This window comes from Myotis nattereri, assembly GCF_964212035.1.
Source record: "Myotis nattereri genome assembly, chromosome: 6".
Classification (NCBI taxonomy): domain Eukaryota; kingdom Metazoa; phylum Chordata; class Mammalia; order Chiroptera; family Vespertilionidae; genus Myotis; species Myotis nattereri.
The window spans coordinates 87,813,726-87,839,706 of NC_138081.1; the positions used below are offsets into that span (position 1 = coordinate 87,813,726).

General features: G+C 40.7%; 2 protein-coding genes across 3 annotated transcripts in view; one reads left to right on the forward strand and one right to left on the reverse strand.

Annotated features, from left to right (window-relative positions):
* MCM9 (minichromosome maintenance 9 homologous recombination repair factor) overlaps positions 1 to 25,981 on the forward strand; it is a gene marked incomplete at its 5' end in the record, with an annotated part of 58,971 nt that overhangs the window by 6,855 nt on the left and 26,135 nt on the right. Inside the window, 4 exons of one of the 2 annotated variants that reach the window (XM_081094746.1) lie at positions 1,382 to 1,582; positions 5,503 to 5,628; positions 9,783 to 9,902; positions 14,630 to 15,506. In XM_081094746.1, coding sequence (XP_080950872.1) covers positions 1,382 to 1,582; positions 5,503 to 5,628; positions 9,783 to 9,902; positions 14,630 to 14,649 — 467 coding nt within the window. In that variant the 3' untranslated portion in view covers positions 14,650 to 15,506. Of the gene's footprint in view, positions 1 to 1,381; positions 1,583 to 5,502; positions 5,629 to 9,782; positions 9,903 to 14,629; positions 15,507 to 25,981 lie in introns of those variants that run through there. The other variant, XM_081094745.1, reaches the window with a different exon arrangement.
* ASF1A (anti-silencing function 1A histone chaperone) lies at positions 11,774 to 24,957 on the reverse strand. The gene is made up of 4 exons (XM_081094747.1): positions 24,375 to 24,957; positions 18,811 to 18,926; positions 14,841 to 15,017; positions 11,774 to 13,425 (listed from the first exon to the last, which is right to left on the reverse strand). Exons 1-4 carry the CDS (start codon positions 24,481 to 24,483, stop codon positions 13,213 to 13,215), a joined length of 615 nt encoding a protein of 204 aa, XP_080950873.1. The 5' UTR covers positions 24,484 to 24,957; the 3' UTR covers positions 11,774 to 13,212.

Consider the following 25,981-nt stretch of genomic DNA (forward strand, 5'->3'; position numbering starts at 1 on the left):
AAAGTTCCTCATTTGACTGAATTAGGAACAACCTAAATATAACCCATAAAATGACCATACTAGAGGATTGTTCCAATGTGCATATAAAGTTGCCCCAGTTATTTTCATCTACAAAATTTGGGGTAGACAATATAGTAAATTATCATTATTCTTGATTGAGTTTGAAAACCACCAGGCAGTAGCTTGGAAAGGATTTTAAAAACAAGTGTAAAGCACCTATTTGTTATTTATAAAGTTGCCTTTGGCTAGAAATATCCTTTCTATTCTGTGAATTGCTACCATTGGTTCCATGCATTTAGCCTTTACAGTACACTTCAGAAAATCAAAAGCTCTGTGGATTACACATTGCATATTAAAATTTAGAGTCTAAGGCATTTTGCACCAGCAAATATATATTTGACACAGACTTGGAAATAAAGATGTGCCTGTTAGTTCAGAGACAATATTTTTGTGCAAAATATAAACACCAGGATTGGGTTTGGGGGATGGCCAACATCCTGTGTTCAATAAGATTGAAATCTCTGAGGACTAGGATTTTGTCTTTTCCAGTGCCAAAATATTGAATGCCAAGCATTTGTAAAAATTTGTTACTGATGTTTTGAATTGTATGTAATAATAAGTACAGAAGTTAGTGTTTGGAGAAGGTGCCTGTAAACTACCAAGGCCTCTTAGGAAAATCTGTAAAAGTTTCCTATCCTATCAGTAGGAATTAGAGAGTTTCCTAAGGTGGGAAGGAACCAACCAAGAAGGAATAAGCAGGGTTGTCTTTTGGGCTTTTATAGTCTATTCAAAGTTGTTTTGAAGTAGAACAGGTCTTCATTCATTCATTACTTTGTTCATTCATTCTTTTGTTCATTTAAAAAAAGTTAGTGAATACAGTGTTAGTAAATGTGTTAAGTAAAAATTAATCTATAAATTACTAAAAGTAGTATGTCATCACTAAATTCTTTCCTTCCTGACAGCAAACTGATTATAGTTTAATCTTTTGGCTGCAATTCTCACCTCTTTAATGAAATCTCTGTGGCTTGAGATTCTGAGAGGATGAGCCTTTCACCCAATATAATAATGATGAATAAGTCATCCAGTAAACTATTTTCCCAGTGAAGGGTAATAATTTGGTGTGATTATAATGTGACAGATCAAGAAAAAATAAAAATGCTGACTTTTGCTTTTAGTTGTACAGATACAAGTGCCTGTTTTTAAAAAAATTAGGAATCTCTGGTGGTTTTTTGCACCCAGTGTTTTCCGAATGAGTGTTGGATGAGTGTATAGCACTCTGAACAGTGGTCAGGAAGTGGTTTATGTCCTTGTCCTTTGTCATGGGAGTTTGTGCCCAGTATGCAGAGTGTTACTGCTGGACTCACTTCGTACTTTTTCCTAGGTGATGACCTCACTATTTATGGGGTTGTCATGCAACGGTGGAAGCCCTTTCAGCGAGATGTGCGCTGTGAAGTGGAGATAGTCCTGAAAGCCAATTATGTCCAAGTAAATAATGAGCAGTCTGCAGGGATCATCATGGATGAGGAGGTCCGAAAGGAATTTGAAGATTTTTGGGAACACTATAAGAGTGATCCCTTTGCAGGTTTGTGATTAAGGGTATAAAGCTGATAATTTAATGGCATTTCATTCAGTAGTTAAACATGTTGTCTCTGATTGGGAGTAGCCTTACATGTCCCATAACTCAGCGACTGAGTGCACAGGGTAGTAGCATCAGTCAGTGCCTCTAGCCACAGCCTCCCCTGAAGCCCTTTTCTGGCATAGCCTCTTCTATTTAGAGAGCTGGAAGAAGAAGGCTGACTTCCAAGAGGTTTTTCATTTCTAACTATTTTAACATCTTATACTGCCAAAGTCGTTTCAGAATTTTCTACCTTCTTTACCTTAAATAGGAAAAACTCATCCTATTATGACACCTTGTCTGATGTCCTTTAAATTATATGGACATCTTCACATGATTTTAGCTGAAGATTTAAAAATAGGAGCTACATAGAAAAGAGATGAGAAAGATGGAAAGATGCAAAAAATAAGCTTTGTCATCACAGCAAAAATTTTGATTATGACACTAAGATATAATTGCCTAGATTAAAACATCACAGCCTTTGAGTTTATAAAGTATTTTTAATAAAAATCCCAAATGTATAAAACACCAATTAAATCTTCAAATGTCTGTTTTCATTCTTCCTTGGAGGTATCTTCTGAGACAAATAAACCAAAGGCAGTAATAGGCTATTACTTTTATTTATTTATTTATTTATTTATTTATTTAAAATATATTTTTATTGATTTCAAAAAAGGAAGGAAGAGGGAGAGAGATAAAAACATCCATGACGAGACAGAAGCATGGATCAGCTGCCTCCTGCACGCCCCCCTCGGGGATCAAGCTCACAACCCGGGCATGTGCTCTTGACCAGAATCGAACCTGGTACCCCCCAGTTCACAGGCCGACGCTCCATCCACTGAGCCAAACCGGCTAGGGCAAGGCGATTACCTTTTTAAAAAAAACATTTTCTTCTTAAAAATATATATTTTTTTAATATTTCAGAGAGGAAGGGAGAGAGAAAGAGAGATAGAAACATCAATGATAAAAGAGAATCATTGATCAACTACCTCCCACAAGTGCTCTGACCGAGAATCAAACCATGACCTCCTGGTTCATAGGTCAACACTCAACCACTAAGCCATGCCGACCGGGCAGTAATAGGCTATTTCTAATAAACTTCATCGCCAATCAATTACATAGAGATTACTCTTAAATCACATGCTGAACTGGATAGTTATCATTTCACCCACACAAAAATGGCCCTCATTTGCCAAAATAGAGGCAGTTTGCTTTTATTTTGTGGCATGATATATTTTTTTGCTTATGCGTGTAGCATATATGATCATTCTTTTACCTGATCTATACAGAAAGAACCACAGGTCTCTATATTGTGGCTTTTATAAGCAAACCTTCTAGGAATCATATTTTTTAAAGAATATTTTTTCTTGAAATTGTTTCTTAGAATCAGGTCCTTATAAAAATCTGTAACCCTCCCTTGGACCACAGTCATTCCTTATTAATCACAAATAGAGGCCTGCTGCACAAAATTCATGCACTCGGCGGGGCGGGGGTGGGGCATCCCTCAGCCCAGCCTGCACCCTCTCGCAGTCCAGGAGCCCTCGGGGGATGTCCGACTGACACCTTAGTGCTGCCACGGAGGCGGGAGAGGCTCCTTTCACCACTGCTGCTGCACTCGCCAGCCATGAGCCTGGCTTCTGGTGTACTGATCACCAGGGGACAGCTTCTGCATTGAACGTCTGCCCCCTGGTGATCAGTGTGCATCATAGCGACTGGTCGTTTCGCTGTTTGGTCGATTTGCATATTAGCCTTTTATTATATAGGACTAGAGGCCTGGTGCACGAAATTTGTGTGTGTGTGGGGGGGGGGGAGGGGGGGGTCCCTCAGCCCGGCCTGCACCCTCTCCAATCTGGGACCCCTTGGGGAATGTCTGACTTCCGGTTTAGGCAGTCGAACATCCCTCTCACAGTCTGGGACTGCTGGCTCCTAACCACTTGCTTGCCTACCGGCTTGATCACCACCTAACCGGTCCCCTGCGGGCCTGATGGCCCCCAACTGCCCTCCCCTGCCGGCCTCATGGCCCCCAACTGCCCTCCCCTGCCAGCCTCATGGATCCTAACCTAACTGCCTTCCCTGGCCGGCCTCATGGCTCCCAACTGCCTTCCCCTGCCGGCCTCATGGCCCCCAATTGCCCTCCCCTGCCGGCCTCATGGCCCCCAACTGCCCTCCCCTGCCAGCCTCATGGCCCCCAACTGCCCTCCTCTGCCGGCCTCATGGCCCCCAACTGCCCTCCCCTGCTGGCCTGATCGTCCCTAATCGCCTCTGCCTTGGCCCCCACCACCATGGCTTTGTCCGGAAGGAAGTTGGACGGTAGGAAGATGTCTGGTCTCCCGGTCTAATTAGCATATTACCCTTTTATTAGCATAGATGCCTCAGCCCAACTCTGCCTAATTGGCTTTTCTACCACAGCAATGGAATGGATTCCCTCCAGCAGTCAATTAACTTCCTCTAGGATTTACTAATTCTTTTTCGTCCCCATTGTACTGAAATATTTCCTTCACCATTTCTGCAATCCCAGGTCATATTCCCAAACCTTCTAGGAATCATATTTTTTAAAGAATATTTTTTCTTGAAATTGTTTCTTAGGATCAGGTCCTTATAAAAAGGATTATGAGGCAATTTGGATATATTACCAAAAGGAGCCTTTGTGTATTGGCCCATAAATTGTAGAGGAAGGCCCTTTCTCTTCCTTGATGGTTTGGCAGGAAAGCTTCTGGAACTGGAATCTTCAGCTGCTGGAGTACTCATACAATTATTTTCACCTCAAAACAGCTATCACTGAAACATGAGTAAAAATTCAGATAAGTATAAAAGTCCCAAAACATGCAAATTAGTTACCAGTATGTGGACATTAACTTCTGGTAACGTGAACGTAGGCACAGCACCATTAGTAGTGAATTCTGTGTAAATTAGACAGGCTCAGGCAAGGCTTGCTAGACTCTCATGTTCCTCTGTTGGTTGATTAGGCCAGAAACCGAATGAAATACCTACTTTATTCATGAATGGGATAGGCAGGGTCTCAGATTTGGTGTTTTGACATTTTTGAAAACAGATCCTAAAACACTGATAGTCTCTTATTTAAAGCACATGATCAGAGGAATCCAAGACCTGCAGCTTGGATTGGCGAACTTGAAGCTTATGATGATCTTAATATCCTGATACCCTAGTAACTTATTCTAAGTAAAACAGAATTTACCAAACTGCTCAGAGCAAATGCTGAACTGCCTCACAGTGTGGACTGATTTTATTTCTCTGACTCTGTGGAGAAGTTCCAAGTATCTGTTTGTAAAGGTTCTGGCTCCTACAATCCAACTTACTGTTCTGAGATCAAGCACTCTCCTTTTATTTACACAGTGTAGTGATTTTACTGAAATTACTGCACAGAAAGTGCAGCCAGTTCTATTTTTAAGGGTAATGCTAGCCTGATGAAGGAGAAAATGAGATTCTTTTCTGTCCCTTCTAAAGTATGATAAATTTATGGAAACTTAAGCAGGTAGCACCCAGGAATAAAGCAGACATTTCATCTCATGGCATTAAGAAGAGAACTAAATCGTTCACTGCTTTTAGTCATTTGGAAATGGTCCTCTTGACCATTTTATTTTTTTTATTTATTGATTTTAGAGAGACAGAGGAAGTGAGACAGAGACAGAAACATCACTTTGTTGTTCCACTTATTTATGCATTCATTGGTTGATTCTTGTATGTGCCTGACTGGAGATCAAACCCTCAACCTTGGCATACCAAGATGACACTTTACCAACTGAGCTATTGGGCCAGGGCCTTTAAATCATTTTAGATGGTAGTGTGTGTTATAAGGTAGGGAGGAAATTTTCAGTTATGATTTCTTAAAAATTGTTGGCAACTTCTGGTCTTTCTACCTTTTCTAGGAAGGAATGAAATATTGGCCAGTTTATGCCCTCAAGTTTTTGGGATGTATCTAGTAAAGCTTGCTGTGGCCATGGTACTGGCTGGTGGGATTCAAAGGACTGACGCTACAGGAACACGAGTCAGAGGTTAGTACCTATTTAAAACTTTTGAAAAGTTGTAACACATATAAGGAGAGAAACGAGAATTTGTTTTTCCTGAGTAAAAATTGCTTTTTGAGCTTTACTTTGCAAATGTAGTCTTTAAAGCTGACAGTTGTCTGGCTAATACTTAGCCTAACATCTGTATATCAGTAGCTACTTTCTAGAATTACAAAAACTAAAAGAAATCATAAATTTTTCTTTTTTTTTAATTTTTTATTTTTTTTATTTTAATTAAATCTTTATTGTTCAGATTATTACATTTGTTCCTCTTTTTTCCCCCCATAACTCCTCTCCTCCCAGTTCCCGCCCCACCCTCCGCCCTCACTCCCCACCCACTGTCCTCATCCATAGGTGCACGATTTTTGTCCAGTCTCTTCCCGCATCTCCCACACCCCTTTCCCCCCCAAGAATAGTCAGTCCATTCCCTTTCTATGTCCCTGATTCTATTATAATCACCAGTTCATTCTGTTCATCGGATTATTTATTCACTTGATTCTTAGATTCACTTGTTGATAGATGCATATTTGTTGTTCATAATTTGTATCTTTACCTTTTTCTTCCTCTTCCTCTTCTTAAAGGATACCTTTCAGCATTTCATATAATCCTGGTTTGGTGGTGATGAACTCCTTTAGCTTTTCCTTATCTGTGAAGCTCTTTATCTGACCTTCAATTCTGAATGATAGCTTTGCTGGATAAAGTAATCTTGGTTGTAGGTTCTTGGTATTCATCACTTTGAATATTTCTTGCCACTCCCTTCTGGCCTGCAAAGTTTCTGTTGAGAAATCAGCTGACAGTCGTATGGGTATTCCCTTGTAGGTAACTGAGTTTCTTTCTCTTGCTGCTTTTAAGATTCTCTCTTTATCTTTTGCTCTTGGCATTTTAATTATGATGTGTCTTGGTGTGGTCCTCTTTGGATTCCTTTTGTTTGGGGTTCTCCGCGCTTCTTGGACCTGTAAGTCCATTTCTTTCACCAGGTGGGGGAAGTTTTCTGTCATTATTTCTTCAAATAGGTTTTCAATATCTTGCTCTCTCTCATCTTCTGGCACCCCTATAATTCTGATGTTGGTACGCTTGAAGCTGTCCCAGAGGCTCCTTACACTATCCTCGCATTTTTGGATTCTTTTTTCATTTTGCTTTTCCGGTTGGGTGTTTTTTGCTTCCTCGCATTTCAAATCATTGACTTGATTCTTGCGCTCCTCTGGTCTGCTGTCGGGAGTCCGTATAATATTCGTTATTTCAGTCCATGTATGCTTAATTTCTAGTTGGTTCCCCAATATAAAATCGAGGGTCTCATTAGTTTTCTTGTAGATCTCATTAAGTTTATCGGCGGCTTCTAAACAGTTCTTGAGAGACCTTAAAAGTGTGGTTCTGAACTCTATATCTTCCATTGACAATTTTGTCCTGTTTCTTTGTCTCCGCATTTTGTTATGCTTCCTTGGTGCACCCCCTAGTGGTCTTTGTGCGCAGTCTTATAGTTAAGCCTTGATTGTTGTAGCTAATGCCAGGGAGGGTTTGACCTCCAGGCCAAGTGGCTATGAGAATCAGCTGTGTCAGCAGTGAGAGAACTTCTGTCCTCTAGGGAGGTGCTAATCTGGCGTTTGCACAGGATCAACAGGGTGGGCCGGAGAGAGCAGTTATGGCGGCTCTCAGTCCTGTCCCCAGGGGCTCTGCCTCTCTGAGTCCCAGCACCCGCTGCAAAGCTCGGAGAGAAAGCTGCACTCGCTCTGACCGAAGCCAGGCAGTCCCGCTTCTCCCGTTTGAGTCTGGGTCCCTAAAGACTCGCCTGTATCTGGAGCTCAGAGTCTGCGACTCCCTCCCGATTGAAAACGCCAACCGCGCCCTCCGCTGCCAGCCCGCTCCGCGCACTCCGCACCTCAGAATTTGACTTCAGCACTGCGCCTCCTCTGAGTGTCCGTATGCGTTTCTCTTTCCTCCTAGTTGTAGGACTTCCACTCAGCCAGCGTTCCAGTGGTTCTGGGTGATGTCCGTTCCGCCTTTTAGTTTCACTTTTGAAGTAGTTGTTCAAAGCAGCAAACTCCAGCGTTAACCTATGCCGCCATCTTGGTTCTCCACCATAAATTTTTCAATGAGTAAGTTTTGCTCTAACCTCTCAGGGTGTCACAAAATAAAATCTTCACATTTCTATTTCTGTCTGTGTTTTTCATCAGATCCACCATCTTCTTTAAGAGGGAAAGATTAGAGTCCAGCCAGTGTGGTTCAGTGGTTGAGCTTCGACCTATGAACCAGGAGGTTCCGATTCGATTTCTTGTCAGGGCATATGTCTGGGTTGTGTGCTCTATCCCCAGTAGGGAGCATGCAAGAGGCAGCCTATCAATGATTTTCATCATTGATGTTTCTCTCTCTCTCTTCCTCTCTGAAATAAAAAATATATATATTTTTTTAAAAATTTGTTTAAAAAGAGGAAAAGATTAGAAATAGTGCTTTTTAATGTCACCAAGTCAGCGTCCTTCCATCTGTGACTGTCAATGTGTTTCTCTCAGACTGCTGCTCTCAGTCATCTGCCTGCTGATTTCCCTTCTGCCAATGGGTTGCAAATGTGCCATCTGCCATTTGGTGCTGCTGTAGGTCACACATTCAGGCAAAGATTACTCTATGTAATTATGTCCAAGTGGCAGAAAGCTCTTTTGCTGCTAACACACTTAACTGACCTGAATCTGGCACAAAGTAGGTTTATTATGGTCTTTGTATAGGGCATATGAGAGTCATAATAACCAAAGACTAGATCAAAATACTCCAAATACATTAATGTCAATCAGACGGTTAGTAGGTACTCTAAAACCATGTACTGCAGTATAGAATAGTAAATGTCATAAGGTTTATGTGTATGGTATGTTTTGATAACCCACTGTTTGCAAGGCACTCTGCCAAATGTTGTACCTAAATAGGAGTTTCCTATTAATACATTTAGAAAATACTTAAATATTACTGAAGAAATTTGTTTGATCAGTGATATAATACAGCCACAGGATATTCATGTTCATTTGTGTTACATTTGAAAAAGAAGAGTACTTTAAGATAGATATTTCATTAAACTAAAAATTTTTTTAAATGAAATGATTTTCACTTAACTGTTGAAATCATAAATTTTCAGTATTGATTTATTTTATTTAAATTCTTTATTGTTTAAAGTATTACATGTCTCCTTTTTCCCCCATTGACCTCTCCCAGCTGCTCCCACTGCCCCCTGCCCCAAGCATTTGGTATTTATTTTTTATTTATTTTAAAAAATTCTCACCCAAGGATATTTTTCCCATTGATTTTCAGACAGAGGGGAAGGGAAGGAGGAGGGAGAGAGAGAAACATTGATGTGAGATAGACACATCGATTGGTTGCCTCCTGCACATGCCCTGACTGGGGCGGAAACAAACCTTCAACCTAGATAAGTGCCCTTGACCAGGAAACAGGAATCAAACCTGTGACCCTTTGGTTTAAAGCTCTAACCACTGAGATAAACTGGCCAAGGTAAAAGTTCCACTTTTTCAAAGTGCTCAAATAAAAATATAATAAATCAGAAATTTTATAAGCCAAATTTTAAAAAAACAGTAAACATAGGCCTGGACATCTAGAAATAACACAAAGTCTGTTAAGACAATTTTTATTTTAAATGTCACCTTCAGAAATCATTTAAAGGTTGTTATTTATGATGACAGTTAACTTTGCTGAAGATATTTTAGTTAAATCTTTCATCAGATGACCAAGTATACAACAGAAGCATTATCTATATATATAAAAGCCCAGCAACTGGAACGGTGGAACGACCAGAACGACCAGTGGCTATGACACACACTGCAGCAGCCAATCAGCTTGATCCAGGCTCCGATTGGGCCCGCCCCCCTGGCTGGCCCCACCCCTGATCTGCCCCCAACACCCGGATCGGGGGCGGGGCTGGCTGGCCAACTACCCGCGGCCCCTCCCCCTGGCTGACCCAGCCCAATGGGCCCCCATCGGGGCTGGCCATGGGGCCGGCCACCCAGCCGGACCCCACCTGTGCATGAATTCGTGCACTGGGCCTCTAGTATAAATTATACATTGTGTTGACAATCCAAGTGGGCCATTTCCTTTTTGATTAATTATACTTGTTCATAGAAATTTAAAACTTGACATTTACTTTTTTCTAGGTGAATCTCATCTTTTATTGGTTGGGGATCCTGGCACAGGGAAATCTCAATTCCTCAAATATGCAGCAAAGATTACACCAAGATCTGTGCTTACCACAGGAATTGGATCTACTAGTGCAGGTATTTTACATAACAATTCATTTAATGTCACGACAGAAACTAATACAGTGGTTTTTTTTCTTATTAAAAAGTACCTACAGTATGATAAATTTCAAGCTAATTTCTGAGTTACTGCCAAAAATGGAAGGAAATATGTAGCACTTCTTTTGTAGCTCTTAAGAAAATATTTTAAAGGCTCCACCATCACTTATTTTCCAAAAACTTATTCTATACATCTTTTTGCATCTTAGTTTTGAATGATGCTATTCACTTTTCTCATAATCTAGTGATTATCTTCATACATACTTATGCATGAAAAAGTATGTATTAGCTGGCATTGTTTGAGGACCCAGTGAGCAGAACAATGAAATAAATTAAATAGGAGGGTAAAAATTTCACTTTACATAGATAGATCATGTTGCGCTTAAGGCATTTTTATGCTCATAGATCTCACGGGCAATGGAAGCTCCTGTGGAAAATTCTTAGGTAGAAAATGTCTTAATATGTGAAAAATGTCTTTTCATCATTGCATTGTGCAGCTTTATTCACACATTCTAATGATTCTTCAACAATGCATTTAAAAGCCTTTGCAGATAGGATATCAAGATTTAATTACAAAGTGACTTTAGGAAAAATTTATTTTAAAAGACATGTTTGATCCCACTTTGTATTTTTACTCCATTTTGACTGGGGAAATATTTCTCCTGTTCTATAATGGGCCTTTGATTTTACACATTTTATAAATGTTATTTATTACTTGTCAGGGGAGCCTAACCCTGTGCTCAGATTGCTTATGAGAAATGTATATTTTAAAGTTATCATAAAGCAGCAAATCTCCATTAATGGTCCTACATAATGAGATCTCCATTCTAAGGAGCTGAACAAAGCATGCTCCTCCGATTTCTGAATGTTTTCTTAGCTCAGATGATACCCTCATTCCCTCCAACCTCCCCTTCGGTCTCTTCTGTAGCATATTGTTTGTTTTTATTTATCTTCCCAGGACACAGCTATTTACTATGATCAAAAAAGGGGAAAAATAGTTCCAAACCTTCTAGTCATAATTCATATAGTGTCTGTAAATGAGGCTAAATAGGGGGGGGAAACTAGTTTCTCAGTTCTTAATGTATGAATTCTAAATTTTTCTACTTTAATTTTAATATTTAAAATTATCTTATAGAACCATATTTTTTTTAAATATATTTTTATTGATTTCAGAGAGGAAGGGAGAGGGAGAGAATCATTGATCGGGTGCCTGCTGCAGGCCCACAGTGGGATCAAGCCCGCAACCCAGGCATGTGCCCTTGACACAAATTGAACCTGGGACCCTTCAGTCCACAGGCTGACACTCTATCCATTGAGCCAAACTGGCTAGGGCATAGAACCATAATTTTTAATAATAGTTTTAAAGTCTCAAACTTCTGTGAAAATTGGCTGTCCATTTACAATAAAAAGACTTAACCCTCAGATGTCAATACAAACCAGTATTATAATTTATCAAAATAAAAGCTCAGCAGTGTGGCTCGGTTGGGCATCATCCTGTGAGCGAAAGGTTGCTTGTTGGATTCCTGGTCAGGGCACATGCCCGGGTTGCAGGCTCAAAGCCCAGTAGGGGGCCTGCAGGAGGCAGCTGATCTATGTTTCTCTCCCTCCCTCCCTCTCCCTCTCTCTCTAAAAATCAATTTTAAAAAAACTAAAACAAACACACCTTAGCAGTGAACTATAATTGGTAATCTGGCTTATATATGCTTTATTTCTAATAAGCACATATCTTGCCTGTTATATTAATCACTGAGCTCTTCGTTGGAAAATATTGCTTTTATTTTTATTTTAATACTTTTAACATTTTATTTTCATTGCAATTAGACAAAAATAAAATTTTTCTTTATAGTTTTGACAGTAGGATGTATTTTATTTTTATAGTCTATGGACTAGTGGATAGTATTTTAATAATCTGGTATATTAAATTTCAAACTTTAACATTTAGCAAAATTTTGCTTCACAAACTCACTTTTAGAATGACAGGAAATATGTACAACTTAGATTCCATATTCAGACAAATGCCCTTTCCTCTTCCTCAAAATAAAAGCTTTAAAGTGTAGTATAGTATAAAAGTTTCCGATATGAAGGCACTGCATAACTCTGCATCATATGGCTGATGTCTTGCTTAGCAGCAAGAGCAACGAGAATATTCTACACTTAAGTTAATGGAGTATAAGAAACTTTTTGAGGAAGGGCCTAGCTCTTAACAAAGAAAAAGAACCTTTTGGCCCATTTAGTTTATGAATTCCTTTCCAAGACTGCTTTTAAAAAAACTTATCTGGAAAAGCTATCAAGAATATGTCAATCTTATTCTGCATGAGTGTTGGGGATAATGGAAAGAGTACTACATGTGTGAAGATATATACATTTCCAAAATAATAACTTACCTGTTAGGGTAAAGGTAAATATACTGCCCCAAATCCAGTTTTTATATAAATGCTAACAACAGATGATCTATGAAACAGTTTTAAAGAGTTAAGTTTATAGTATTATTATAAATCTAATGAATAGATCTAAGTCATTATATTCTCCTGTTTTTAAACTGAGGGAGTTTGTATTTGTTCTTGACATGTTGATTGCACTCGGTAATGATGTATATGATTCATTAAGTGTTCTGATGTCCTAAACTCTCATAAAAACAAAAACCATAGCCAGAGGACTTTATAAAGAATTAACCACACTTGTTATTATCTTAGAAAACAAAATGAATGCTATCTAACATTACATGAACTACAATAGTAGCCATAGAAGGCTTTAAGATGGCCTGGAAATTCAGATTCTAAAGTTCTTGGTAGCATATAATTGATTTCAAATCCCTTCTTTAAGGACATGCCAAAAAATAATGGAAATTCACTCCTTAAATTAAACCAAACTATGTTATTACAGGAAGAAACATTTTAGTTGAAGTGAACTTTGTTCTTTTGAAGGTCAGTAAAATAGTGGTCCAAACAAAGATGATTGTCCAAGAGGCTAAGACATCTTTACAACCTGGTCCAGTAATTCATATTTCTTTATAAGTGCTTTAATTACATATAGAGAAGAAAATAATATATATGATTTAATCAGATTAGTTTCAGAACAAATAAAATAACACATTAGAGAAAAATTACTTAAAAATAGTTGTATTTATATTCCACAATTTGCTCAAATACTGGTTTTCTTATAAACTTTCTACAGGATGGTTTTTAAACAAATTCTTCACATTGTGTCTTAGTGAGTATGACTTACAGAATTTCAGGGAAATAGTTCTGTGTTTTAATAGCTTAATTTGTACTAAAGAGATGGGAGGCGGTCACATGCAGTCCATGTGGGATTCTAACATAACATTTAGTGAGTTTTCTGACGTGGACCATCCCTTTGATGCTGAAGGTAATGCATCTGTTGAAAGAAGTGACTGTAGATTTGGATTACTGCTCTCTGCATCTTCCAGTTTTTCTGTGTTATCTTCCCAGTTAATATGGAATCTTGTGACTCTGGGATTAGATGCCAAAATGTTCCTTTGAAGCTATAGGAAGAAGAAAATATATAAATTGTAAACATGAAGAAAGTTAGATCACCATATACAAACAGGAGCTTGATAGAATGGTTCTTTATATTAATACTCCACAAGGGCTAAGTTCATATACATACAAATGTATAAGTCAAAGCACCTAAAACATAACTAATAAAGAAGAACTAGGGCTGCTGCAAAGAAACTATTTAGCCTAATGAAAATAAGAATTCATACTTATACTAAAAATACCCAAGTCCTCGATACTTTTGGTTTTAAAAGATGAATGTTTTAGAGGATGCTTTCTAGAGAGATATGGTGTCTCTTCAGTAATATTTCAAAGAGAATGAAAAATTCCCTCAAATATAACCTCTTGTTATTAGTGGCTCCCTTTTAATTGTTATGGCTCATTCTTAAAAACAGTGTTCTAGCCCTGGCTGGTGTGGCTCAGTTGGTTGGTGCACTGTTCCATACACTGAAAGGTTGTAGGTTCGATTCCTAGTCAGGGCACAAACCTAGGTTGCAGGTTCAGCCCCTGGTTGGGGTGTGTATGGGAGGCAGCCAATTGATGTTTCTCTCTCACACCAAGGTTTCTTTCTCTCTCCCTTCCTCTCATCCTCTCTGTAAAGTCAATGAACATATCCTTGGGTGAGGATTAAAAAAAAACACCCAACATTCTAATTTCTTCATTTTTTTATATACAAGGTGCCGTGCCATACAGGTAACTAATAAATTGGATCAATGGAAGGCCCTACACCAGGATAAAAAACATTCTAGCCTTATTACTTTCTACTTATGTAAATTTTCTTACATGGTAGTGTTGTATTCAATCTCAAAAATCACTAGTCACTAAACTGTTACAGTTCCCAATGGAATCATAAAGTACTAATTATTTTTGAGAATATTGAATCATTGATTTCAACTTTTCACTCAGAAGCTAAGCTGCTTTCTATCACTAAAAATATTTAATACCTTTAATTTAAACTTGTAAGAGTAGCAGATAAAACAAGGCATATAGATGTTCTGAGAACAGTGTTGATATGAAAAACAAACATAAAACTTCCTCCTGCAATTTTGAGAAGAGTTACAGACAAAACTATTATTGTATAATCAGTACAACAAACATGAATTCGAATCTCCTAAGGATTAAAATGAATAGAATTATGATGTAAGGGAAATGCCATACAGAAAGTCATAAACAAAGGTCTGTTTTTCACAGGAGGCATTTTCAATTTCTGAAACCAGAGACTCAAGGTGCCTGACCAACAGTACTTACGACTCATCTGGAGAGAGTCTGAGGTCATCCATGGTAATGGAACCATGATTAGTTTTCCTACTTGGCACAAGGACCTCACATTTACCATTTTCATGGTACACTGTGAAATGGCAATTGTGTAAAAAACTGTAAAAAGGAACAGTCAGAACATTACCTTAGAAAAGTCTGGTTTTACTGGTGGATTTTCCCTTAATTCTATCTCGGTATATTCGTTATTTACATAATAGCCAACTCTAATAAATTCTTGACCTCGATAGGTGCATGTAATTAGCACAACTGTTACACCTACGGCATCTGCATCTGGAATGAGTCCTGGATTAGGTGCATCAGCCTAGAATAATTTTAAAAGAAAAGAAACACATATCACAAAAGGCTGTTAACTACCAGGAAGACTAGAATTTTGGTTACTTTGAACACCATCAGTTGAGGGCATCATATTGGGGAAGACAAATGCTCATTTTTGAGACTGACTTATAGCCAGGAAATACAGTTCACATGTTTCTCCACAGTATACCCAAGTACCCTGGGTGCTTGAAAGCATCACTACTTCAGAGTAAAATAAATCTGGCTACAGCATGTTGTCGTTTATGAGGTTTATGCAATATTCAATTATAAAACTTTCCATAAAATATAATACACAATCAATAGTTTTATTTATTGCAACCTTTTCCAGTCATAATTTTCAGACCTAAATTAGCCTAACATTTGCACTGTTGCCAGCATTAGTTACCTAAGCTCAGTTCTAATCCTATTCCTTCACCAGGTTTTAACACTTCAGATGATTACCCCCATTTCTAAAATAAAAATCTCAGTTAACTTCACCTGTAAGGCCCTTCACAATTTGTCTCCAACCCACATCTCCATTCACACTCCCTTTAACTCAGCAGTTCTCAACCTGTGGGTCGCGACCCCATTGGTGGTCAAACGACCCTTTCACAGGGGTCGCCTAAGACCATCCTGCATATCAGATACTTACATTACGATTCATAACAGTAGCAACATTACAGTTATGAAGTAGCAACAAAAATAATTTTATGGTTGGGTCACAACATGAGGAACTGAATTTAAAGGGCCAGAAGGTTGAGAACCACTGCTTTAACTCCACACCTCTCTTGTTCTGGAATTACACAGGTTCTTTAAAATAGAGTGATCTTTCATGCCTCTGCCTTGCATACACTGTCCCTTTGGCCTGAAATGTTCTTGCCTAATAGCCTGAAAAATTCATCATTTAAAGTTTGCATCAAATGTATTCTTCTTAGCTCAAAAGTTAGAATTAATAGCAATCTTTTTTATGCACTCTTATTATTTGACATAAATCCTCTACTAGCAATGTCTAACAACCCAAATATGTTTACCCTTCAATCTTGCCTGTCATTCTAAGTTTTATCTTGGGCAGGAGTCCCATCCAGTTCATCTATAATAATAAAAGCATAATATGCTAATTAGACCAGACATCCTTCTGGACATCCTTCCGGATAAAGCCAGGGCTGCTAGGGAAGCCTGGGTCCCAGGTGCCTGCCGGCAGCTGGGGGGAAGCCCGGGTCCTGGAGGGAAGCCGGTGCCAGCAGCCAGGGGAAAGAAGGCCTACTCTTTCACAAATTTCGTGCATCAGGCCTCTAGTCTTCATATATAATCTCATGTCTGGCACAGCTCTGAGCACACACTGTGTACTTAAGTATTCTGAAATTCGTTCATAACTCAGTTCCTGCCCTGAAGTGGTTTATGATCTCTTTGGAGACACCAGAATGGGGACAGAGAGAGAGACTGTCCTGAGAACATGCTGTTTATCTTAGAAATCCTGAGCATCCCTCCATGGAGGTGTTCTGTTATTTGCGGGGTCCCCAAAGAGTTCCCCGTGTACCTGGAAGTGGGTAGAGATAAGAAACAGAGAGGTAGTTTAGCAGAGCGATGGGGACTTCCCTGCATAGTGCTTCACATTTCTTCAGCAAATTGGTTCTAGGCATATTTGTGTTCTAAAATGTGTTTGCCAAAGGATTCAGCGTGGGCAAATTTAAGTAGAAAAACCTGTAAACCTCTCGGATCATTTAGGATGGAGAAGTCACGGGATGGAGAAGTGAGGCAAAATAGGACAGATCAGGAGAATACTATGGCAGTTTGTTTGAAGCACAAAACAAAAACTGTATTTCAGTCCCTTTCTGCTGATAATGGTACATTTTGTAAAACTTATAGGCTGAACACATGATCTAAATCACATGTGCTTCCTCTGTTGCTTTTTGTCAATGTGCAGTTACCAAGGTAAAACCAGTGGAAAACCACTAGAAGCAAATATTTTTTAATAATTCTTTTCTTCAGCACTCTAAGCCAAAAGCTTAGGAATGTTCTTAACAACAAATACATAGGACATATTTTTAAGGGTTTGTTTAAAAAACAAGGGATTTCTCTAGAAGTTTTTATAGTGGCATAAAAAGGTGCATATATTGCTCACTGCATCTCAAACTAAGTTTCTTTACTACATCATGAAAGGACAGGTTCTCCAGGTTTGTGGGTCAAAGCAAATACTACTTCTTTATATAACAATTTCAAGAAGCTAAAAGAGTGAAATTTTAGTTCTAAACATAGAAATAGGGCACTATTTGTCAGTGATTGTACTTGACTGCTTCATTCCTCATTTAATCCTCAAAACATTCTTATGAGGTGGGATATTCACCACATTTTATAGGTGACTAACAGAGGTTAGGGAGCCTGTCTGAAGTCATATCCTATATAATAAATATGTAATTTGCAAATGGTTATTAGTCCGTGAAGCATAACGACCGACCGCCTAATGACTGGATCACGGATCAGCAGGAGGGTGGGGCAGCGAGCTACAAGTGGGCAGCAGAGAGCTACAGGAAGGGGCAGGGCAGCAAGCTATGAGGGGGGAGAACGGGGCAGCGGGCAGCGAGCCACTGGCGCACAGATTCGTGCGCAGGGCTCCTAGTGTGCATAATAAGCACTGAAGTGGGTTTGAGCGAGATCTGTACTGCAGTGCTTCCCCTGCACTCATTCTCCGGTACCGTGTCTTCCACCAAGATCATGCACACTCACAGTCTGGGCTAACGGCACTTTGGAATTCCCTGTGTAAGAGAGAGGAGGGAAAGATAGCAGCTCTAAAGACGCCATAGGTGTGAATTAGTCTTGGCCCATATCTCATGGGATTATCTGAGCAGCAGTATTCATTTAAATTGGTCTCATCTGTGAAGTGAGAAAACAGGAGTCAGCAATAGGAAGAGTTCATTTTTTCTCTGGATGAAGTCTCTTCTGTGGGTTCTACTTAACTGATGGGCCCCTGTTGTAGAAATATTTGCAATAAATTTAATAGTTTTGTAAAAACCTGTGGCTAGTTACTCTTTCAACTATTATAAGTATCTCTCTAATAAGCATGGATAACTGGAAAGTGACTGAATAGTTTTATACAATTTAGCATGGATTAAAAGAACTTTTGAATACAGAAGACAATGCTGCAATCTTGGCACAGATCTCAATACTGTCAGTAATATCTGAGAACATATTTTATATTAGAATTTCCCCTCACAGTCAGTAAACAGAGTAGTAGCTTTATAACAGTAACCCTTTATAAAATGTGTAGATTAGATACTTTAGTAAACTGGACTTCAATTCCAATGACCCAAGATCACACATCTCTCTTTCTACTAACATACCTTTTAACCTAGCTTCATTACTGATTATGCTGATATCAAGTTGTTGCTTTTTTTATATTATCATCACTACTAGTGGCTGAAACCATAAAGCTGCATATGACTGACTACACCAGTTAGTAGTGTGCATCTTTAATCTCTGTTTGGGGCTGCTGGACAGCACCCCCCTGAAAGTCTGATACTAAGAGACTATTCACAGAAAAGCCCAAAATTAACCACCACATATAAAGTTACTGCATGCTGTGCACTCCCTGAAGTAAATATCACATTAACATCTCTCAGCAAACAAAATCAAGAGGCGGTGTTCCTGCATAACACAGACTTCCTAAAATGTGAGAGAAGTAGATAAAAAGCGAATGCAGCAGAAGCTGAGTGATTTAACCCACAAGGAAAGGGATAAGAACCATCTGATGTAGTCTGTTAAGAAACATATTTTACATACATATTTACCAAGAATGATCTTACCTGAAATACAAACATATGCCTTCCCGCAGGAACAGGGCCCACTAAAACAGAGTCTAAAACTTGATCGTATTCTTCACTTTCTGCAGAGCCCACATAGATAATTTTCCATTCCAGGTCTAGGGTTAAAACCAAAACATTATTTCATATTCAGTGATTATATTACAATATGACATCAAAAACACTTTTAATGTCCACTTAGCCATTTACTGGCTGCTGAAATTGGCTTTTTATAGCAGAAAATCCAGGAAGGCACTAAACGGTTCCTTAAAAAATTCTTACATTTTGTACCAGTTTCTTTAAATGCTCTTTTGTGAAACACTAGTACCTGGGCGGGTCTCCTCACAAACAGGATGGCTCACAACCTGGGAAATGCTTCAGCCTTGTCTTGAGGGTTCATAAAGCACAGCGGCAGAGGATGTGTCTGAGACATCCTTCAGTAAAGCCCAGCGACATTAGTCCGGCATCTCCCAAATGTATTTGGCTATGGAATCACCCCCCTCCTCCATTCATGTCGTATTTTAACTTACTAACCACACTTTGGAAGGACTGCCCCCCACTATGTTGCACAGATCCAAATCTTCAGAGCTCCAAAATGGAAAGTCATTGGCCAACTTCCCTGTGGCTCCGAAGGGGCTTCAGCTCATAACTGTTACAGAACCAGAGTCAGGTTTCTTCTTCAATGCACCCCTTCCTGTCATACGTTCTTTAAATTGGGAAGGAGAAACCAAGGATCCTCCTGCCACTTGATACAAGAGTATAGATGGTGGGGAAAGGCATAAGGAAGAACAAGACATGCCGAAGTGCAACTATGGCATTCTGTGAAATTCAATCACTCAGATTTTATTGAACACCCTTCACAGTGTGCTCTGTGAGAACCCAGAGATGAGTAACAAGACTGTTCTTGTGAAGGAGCTTCCTCTTTAGGGTCAGGGGAGGAGAGAGAAACCCATCTGAGACCTCCTGGGCCCCTCAGGGGGTTAGCAGTGTGGACTGCCTCTTGGATTCACTGCGCTCAGACTACACCAGCCCTCCCAGAGGAGGGTGATGCTGGGTTACTTGTAGAGAATCTAGTTAGTGTCACCGTGAGTTGCCATTTTTGTGTAATTGTAGGTATTTTCATTCCCTAAATAGATACCAGAAATAGTATAGGTACTACTTATTCATACAGTATTTATAAACTACAATTTATTGAACTAAAATGCTCCTTTAAGCTTATACTTTCTCTTATGAAGTCCGTAGTCATTTTCTGAGGACCTAATATGTCATGCATGGCTGTGTCCCAGGCTAGACCATTTTATTTCCTTCCAGCTTCTAGCACATTTTCAGATGCAGGGTCCTGCATCTGACACCTCAACAGATCATCTATTTGTTAATAAGATTAAGTGAGGAAACAAACAATATGAATATCTACTCAGAAGAAGCAACAAATACAAAGGCATAGGGTAGCAGCATGCTTGGCAAGAAAAGGCAAGACTGCTAAGGCAGGACCAGAAAGAGCAAAGAGTAAAATTACCATGACATTGGGGGGTGAAGGGCGTGGCGAGGTTGTGCAAAGTTTAGAAGACCATTAAGAAGACTTGGCTTTTATAGTAAGAGGCAAGGGAAGCCATTGTAGGGTTTTGATTAGAGGAGTGGCTACCATGGGGGTGAGAAGCAGTCGCATTCTTGATAAATCTTACAAGATAGAGGCAGCAAGACTCACTGTGTGTGCGCGCGCGTGCGCGCTGTACGAGTGCATGCATAGGAGATAGGTGAGGGAACCAATCAGGCATTAATTTTAGACTTGTTCAGTTTGAGGTGTCTACTAGATATCTAAGTGGAGATAATGAATAGATCTGGTAAAAGTTTGGAAATTGTAAATAGGTAGGATTCCTAGGGAGTGAGCCTCGAGACTGTCCAAAAATGTCATGGAGATGAGGAAGACTCAATAAAGTAGGTTACAAAACTAGTGGCCAATGAGGTAGTAACCCAAAAGCCAAGCGGCAGGACTGTTTTAAGGGTGTGAACCTATTAAACTAGCCAAGTGAGGATATGACTAGGAATTGTCAAGTGTAGATTTGCATATTTTGTTCATTTCATATGTATTTGTACCTCAAAATATAGAGCCGTTGGCCTCCTAATTGGTATAAGTTGGCATTTGTGTCTGACAGGAACACAGTCATGATTTATAAACCTTTTATAAAATACCTATTACATGCTGGGCACCTCACACCTGTTGTTTACACTTCAATAGCTTTATCATATGGATTTAATTATACCTATTATGCAAACAAGGAAGTTGAGGCTCTCAGAGGCCAAGTAATCTACCTCCTAGTTAGTAAATCAAAGAATTAGAATCAAAGTTATGTCTCTGCAACTCGAAAGCCTGGGCTCTTTCCAAAAATTTAACTAGGAAGATAAATTCTTCCCTTTCTAGCCATGGGGAGATAATCTAGGCTGTAACTCAGGGTAACACCAATGCCTTGATTTTTGTTTATGGGATGCTTGCTGTAACCACTGAGTTTGAAATGCTTAGTACTCATTTCTAAATTAGCATCAATTGTTTTATTAGAATTCTTAGAACTTAGATTTTATTCCCCTCTTCCTGTATTGGAAGCAGGGAAAGGCGCAGATGCTTTGCACAGGTTATTAGTTGAAGGCGTTCACTCACTTATTTTAAAAGTTAACTGATTGTTTCACTTACTTATGGTAACCCCAGACTGCAGGTATCTGTGTTGGGAGTGAGGGATTCACCAAGGGAATTTTCAGCTAATTGCACTACTTGGCAAGACTTGTTGTCTAGTGGAAAGTATGTAGTCTTTGGAAAATTTGAAAGTATGAAGCACTATGCTTTACTCTGGTACGTTGTAAGTATTCAACTAACATGTAGCCATTATTAGAAACAACTAAATTATTTTAAAAGCAAGTACTCCTCTGCACTGCAGGGGTGGCTCAGTGGCTGAGCATCAACCCATGATCCAGGAGGTCCCAGTTCCATTCCCGTCAGGACACATGCCGGGGTTGTAGGCTCCATCCCCAGTAGGGGGCGTGCAGGAGGCAGCCAAAGATTCTCTCATTGATGTTTCTGTCTCTCTTTCTCTCCCTTCCTCTCTCTGAAATCAAGAAAAACATATTGTAAAAATAAATTTTAAAAAAATAATAAATACAATTACTCCTCAAGGCTTTTTCTGAAACAAAGCTTTTAAAGGAACGTAAAACAATGAGGGGGCTATTGACAAGTTAAAGTATCAAAAATGGTGGCCCATCTCTGGCTTGGGATTGAGACAATTATAAAGTGAAAAGAAAAAATTTTTAAATAAAGAATTTCAATAGTATAAAAGTATGGAACCTATAAGAAGCCTTTGCCAAGTAAACTCGGTTTCCTTAATTCACACAGCCTCTAGGTGGAGTACACAAGCATGGCACCTTTTTGAAAGATTCCTTTGCAGTTTTGGTATGACTCAGCTTAAACTCTTTAAAAAAAAACCCTAAATAAATGCCGAGTCTAGGTATCATGGGAAGTGAAGTATACAAATGGAAGGTGGTGTATTGTTAACATTAGTATTGTGAAAATTCTGAAGTGATTTAACTGAATAGATTGCAGTAAAAAATGGAACACAGTTCTGCCTCCATGAATGGCAGACTTCAACCATCCAATGTCAAGGCCCTGTAACAACATCTTTAGTCATCTAACTTCCTTGTTCAGAATTGTCTCCTAAAATTAAAGTTATCACTTGAGAAATACCTGTAATCTGAAGAACTTCTAATGCCTAAACCACTATGGTATAAGTTGGAATGGACCAATCAATGGTTTCATTACATTCACCTATTTTTATATGCAATTGGCAATGGCAATAAGATGGGAAAAATTACAGACTTGAGTATTAAAAAAAAAATGGGGCTGGTAGCTGAAATGTTTATAGTATTACTATGGTAAAGTACTCAAATGGTTTCAAAATAGTAAGAACATTCCCCTTTAATTTTATTATCAATGGCCTATTTAGAAATTTAACAAGTTTCAAAATGTGCACTACATGTTATACATGTGCATAGATGCTTTATAAATGTATTTAAACCGTATGGAAGAGCACAGATTAAAGTGTTAACTATGGTTACTTATAGGAATGAAATGGGGAAGGTACTGAGTACAGCGGACTGTTACTCTGTATGATGTTTTGAAAGTTTATTACAATGAGTGCGTATTTTTATAATTTAAAAAATTAACACCCTAAAATATATTTTATAGATTAAAAACTAATTTAAGTTGAAAGTGCTTTATATGCTTTGATTAGTACAATAATATTAAATGCACTTTGTTAAGTAGATTTGTTAAGTTCAAAGATGTGTGTCCCCCTATTTAAATTTTTAAATTACCATTGATGAAGTTAAACTTTTTCCCCTCAAATTTTGAAAATAAACCGCCGGAGTATTTTAAGTAAATTCCCAACAATAAAACCTTGGCAAGTTTCAGCTTTCTAAATATTTATTACTGCACATATTAAGAATATTTATCTTTTTTATTACTTTATTACTTAGAAAAAATTGTCAAAATTTGTGCATTGCCATTATGACTTTACCTTTTACTTCCTAGCCCACTTTCGTGTTTTATGTTCAGGGTGTTAAATATCGAGTTATTTTCATTAGATTTCAACACGTTTTTGAATTCAACCTTTCAGACTACTTAGAAGCCGGTAGTGATTCGGTCCTGGCAGTTACTTAAGTATTTTTCTTATTTCTGCTCTTGGGTGAAATGTGACTCTATGCTGAGCAGTGTCTTTCTTCCCGAGAGAGAAGACTTCAGTCGCTCGGAACGGAGTTCCGTGGTCGGGGGAGCCCGCCCCAGCGTCCGGGCGCCGAGCATCCGAGCATCCCGGCGCCGGCTGAGTGCGGGCCGGGGCCGCGGGGCCGGGAGCGCGGAGCCTGCGCCCGCCTCCCCCGCTGGTTGGTCGAGGCAGCGAGAAATCCGCGCGAGGACAGCCTCGCTCTCCTCCCCACCGCGGCCGGCCATGGCCACCGGGAGAGCAGGCAACTCCAGCGTTAGCTCTACGCAGGGACTCGCCCTTCCACGGGGCAGGAAGGTGGGCCGGCCGCGCCGCGTTCGTCACCCACGGAGAGGAGGCGTCGTGACGCCGGGTCGGTGGCCCGATCCTCTCCTCGGGGTAAGATGGCTCCGCTGCGAACTCGCCGGCGCGACCACAGACGCGCCTCTCCCTTCCCGGCCTTCCCGTCGGGGCCGCGGGGACCGCCAAGGCCGTTCGCGACGCGGGGCCAGTCCGGCGGGACCCCCGGCCGGCGCCGCGGGCGCGAGTGCGGGTCTCGCGAGTCGCCGCCCGCCAGACAAAGCTGACAACATGGCTACCTCCGCCCCAACAAGTTCCGAGCAAGTTGAGCGGCGGCAGGCGCCCGGCCTCGGCGAACGCCTCCCGCGCCCCGGCGGCCGTCGTCCATCAACTTCAAGTTTCCCTCCAGAGCCGAGCCCGCAGCCCGCCCGGCGCCGAGCGCCGCCGCCCTCGCGAGGCCGGGCCCGGGAAACTTTCAACGTCTGCGGCCGCAACTGACAGCCCGGCGGGCGGGCGCCCACTCACCTTCAGACAGGTCCTCGATGCACTCGAAGGTGATCTCGAACTGGAAGGGGTTGTAGAAGGGAGACGGGTTGTCCAGCACCACTACATTGTTCACCTGAACCTTTGCCATATTTTGAAAGAAGCACAAACAATGGGGACGGGGCTTGTGCGGCACAGTCCAGCCCAGCGCGCGGCCGTCCCCGGAGAGCGCAGACCCCCGCCCGGCGCCGGCCCGACGTCGTGCAGCGGCGACTTGAGAAACTTTTTCCCCGTTTTATTTACACGGGAGCACTCCACGGTGTTGTGCAGCTTTCCTATTTCACTAAACTACAGCCCATTCTGCTCTGATAACTAGCAGCGTTGCTCGCGATTGGCTGCACCCGAGCTCTGACCCTCCTCCTCCAGCGAGGCCTCCGCGGCGAGAAAGAGGGGCTCCCGCTCCCGGAATGGACTCGGAAACTTTAACTGCGGCTCCACCTGCTGGTGCGGATTAGGACAAAGGCGGAGAACAAAGTGAGTGGAATGCAGGCTGGGAGGCCCGCGCGGAGGCCGCCGCCGCTGCCGCTGGCGGGGGGCGGGGCAGCGCAGGCCCCGCCCCCGGCCCGGCGGCTCCCGCGCCTCACGTCGGGCGTGGCCGCGGCGGGGCGGGTCGCGGGTCGGAAGGGGCGTGGCCACCGCAGAGGCGGTGGGGGGCGTGGCCGAGGCGGGGAGGTGTGCTCGCGGCTGCCTCTGCGGTGGGAGGGCGCGATTCTGGGCCACGCCCGCCCCTCGGGTCTGCTTAGTGGTGTGTTTTTTGTTTTTTTTTTCCTCTTTTCATTTGTCCAACGGCCATGGTGGGTCTGCTTAATTGAGCAGATATGACTCGGTTGTATACACTAGATTAGGTTTAGCTGCCTCTGTATTGGATAATATTTGCGGTAGAGTGAAGGATTGGTTGCAGTGGAAATAAATTATATTTTATAGACCGATGCCAGCTCAAAGGAGCAAAGCCATTTTGGAAATCTAGTTCTTAGCCAATCTCTGCGTTTGGGCACGACAGGGCTGTTAGTTAAGTAGATACAAAATGTAGGGCGAGGAGACACATTTGCACACACGCTTGGCTTGGAAAATCTGAATAGATATTATTTGGGCTGCACCTCGTCTTCCTCTCCTTCCAGTCTGGAAAGTCCTAGAATAAGAAAAAGATTACTAGAGATGTGGTCAGTTACACCCCATGTTTCTACCGTTTGAGGGCATAACAGGAACGTAAATGGAGAGAACATGGAAGTAAGGATACCAGAGGGCAACAAATATAAGGGAAAAGGCCAGTAGAGAACGCAAAGGGATATCAAGTGTGATTTTTCAAAAAAATGTATGGCCTAACCTGTCAGTAAATAAAAATGTGTGGCACCGCACACGAGTTCCAAGGAGCCTTTGCTTGATTCATGGACATTCAGTGTGGATTCATTTACGCTGCTTAACTACCATTGCTGGAAAAGGGAGAGCTTTTAACACATTTATGAGGTTGTTGAACTGTTTCTGTTTACTAAATAAAAGTGGTATAAAGGTTTAGGTTATTGCTTGCTTTTTATAAACCATTATTTTTCCTTAAGAGTTGTGAATGAAACCGCTGAACTTGGCTAATTAAA

Coding starts and splice junctions, on each gene's coding strand:
- ASF1A (XM_081094747.1), bottom strand. CDS start 24,483: ATGGCAAAGGTTCAGGTGAACAATGTAGTGGTGCTGGACAACCCGTCT. Junction 18,927..24,374: donor CATCGAGGACCTGTCTGAAG/GTGAGTGGGCGC, acceptor TTTTAACCCTAG/ACCTGGAATGGAAAATTATC. Junction 13,426..14,840: donor TAAAACCAGACTTTTCTAAG/GTAATGTTCTGA, acceptor TTCTTCCTATAG/CTTCAAAGGAACATTTTGGC.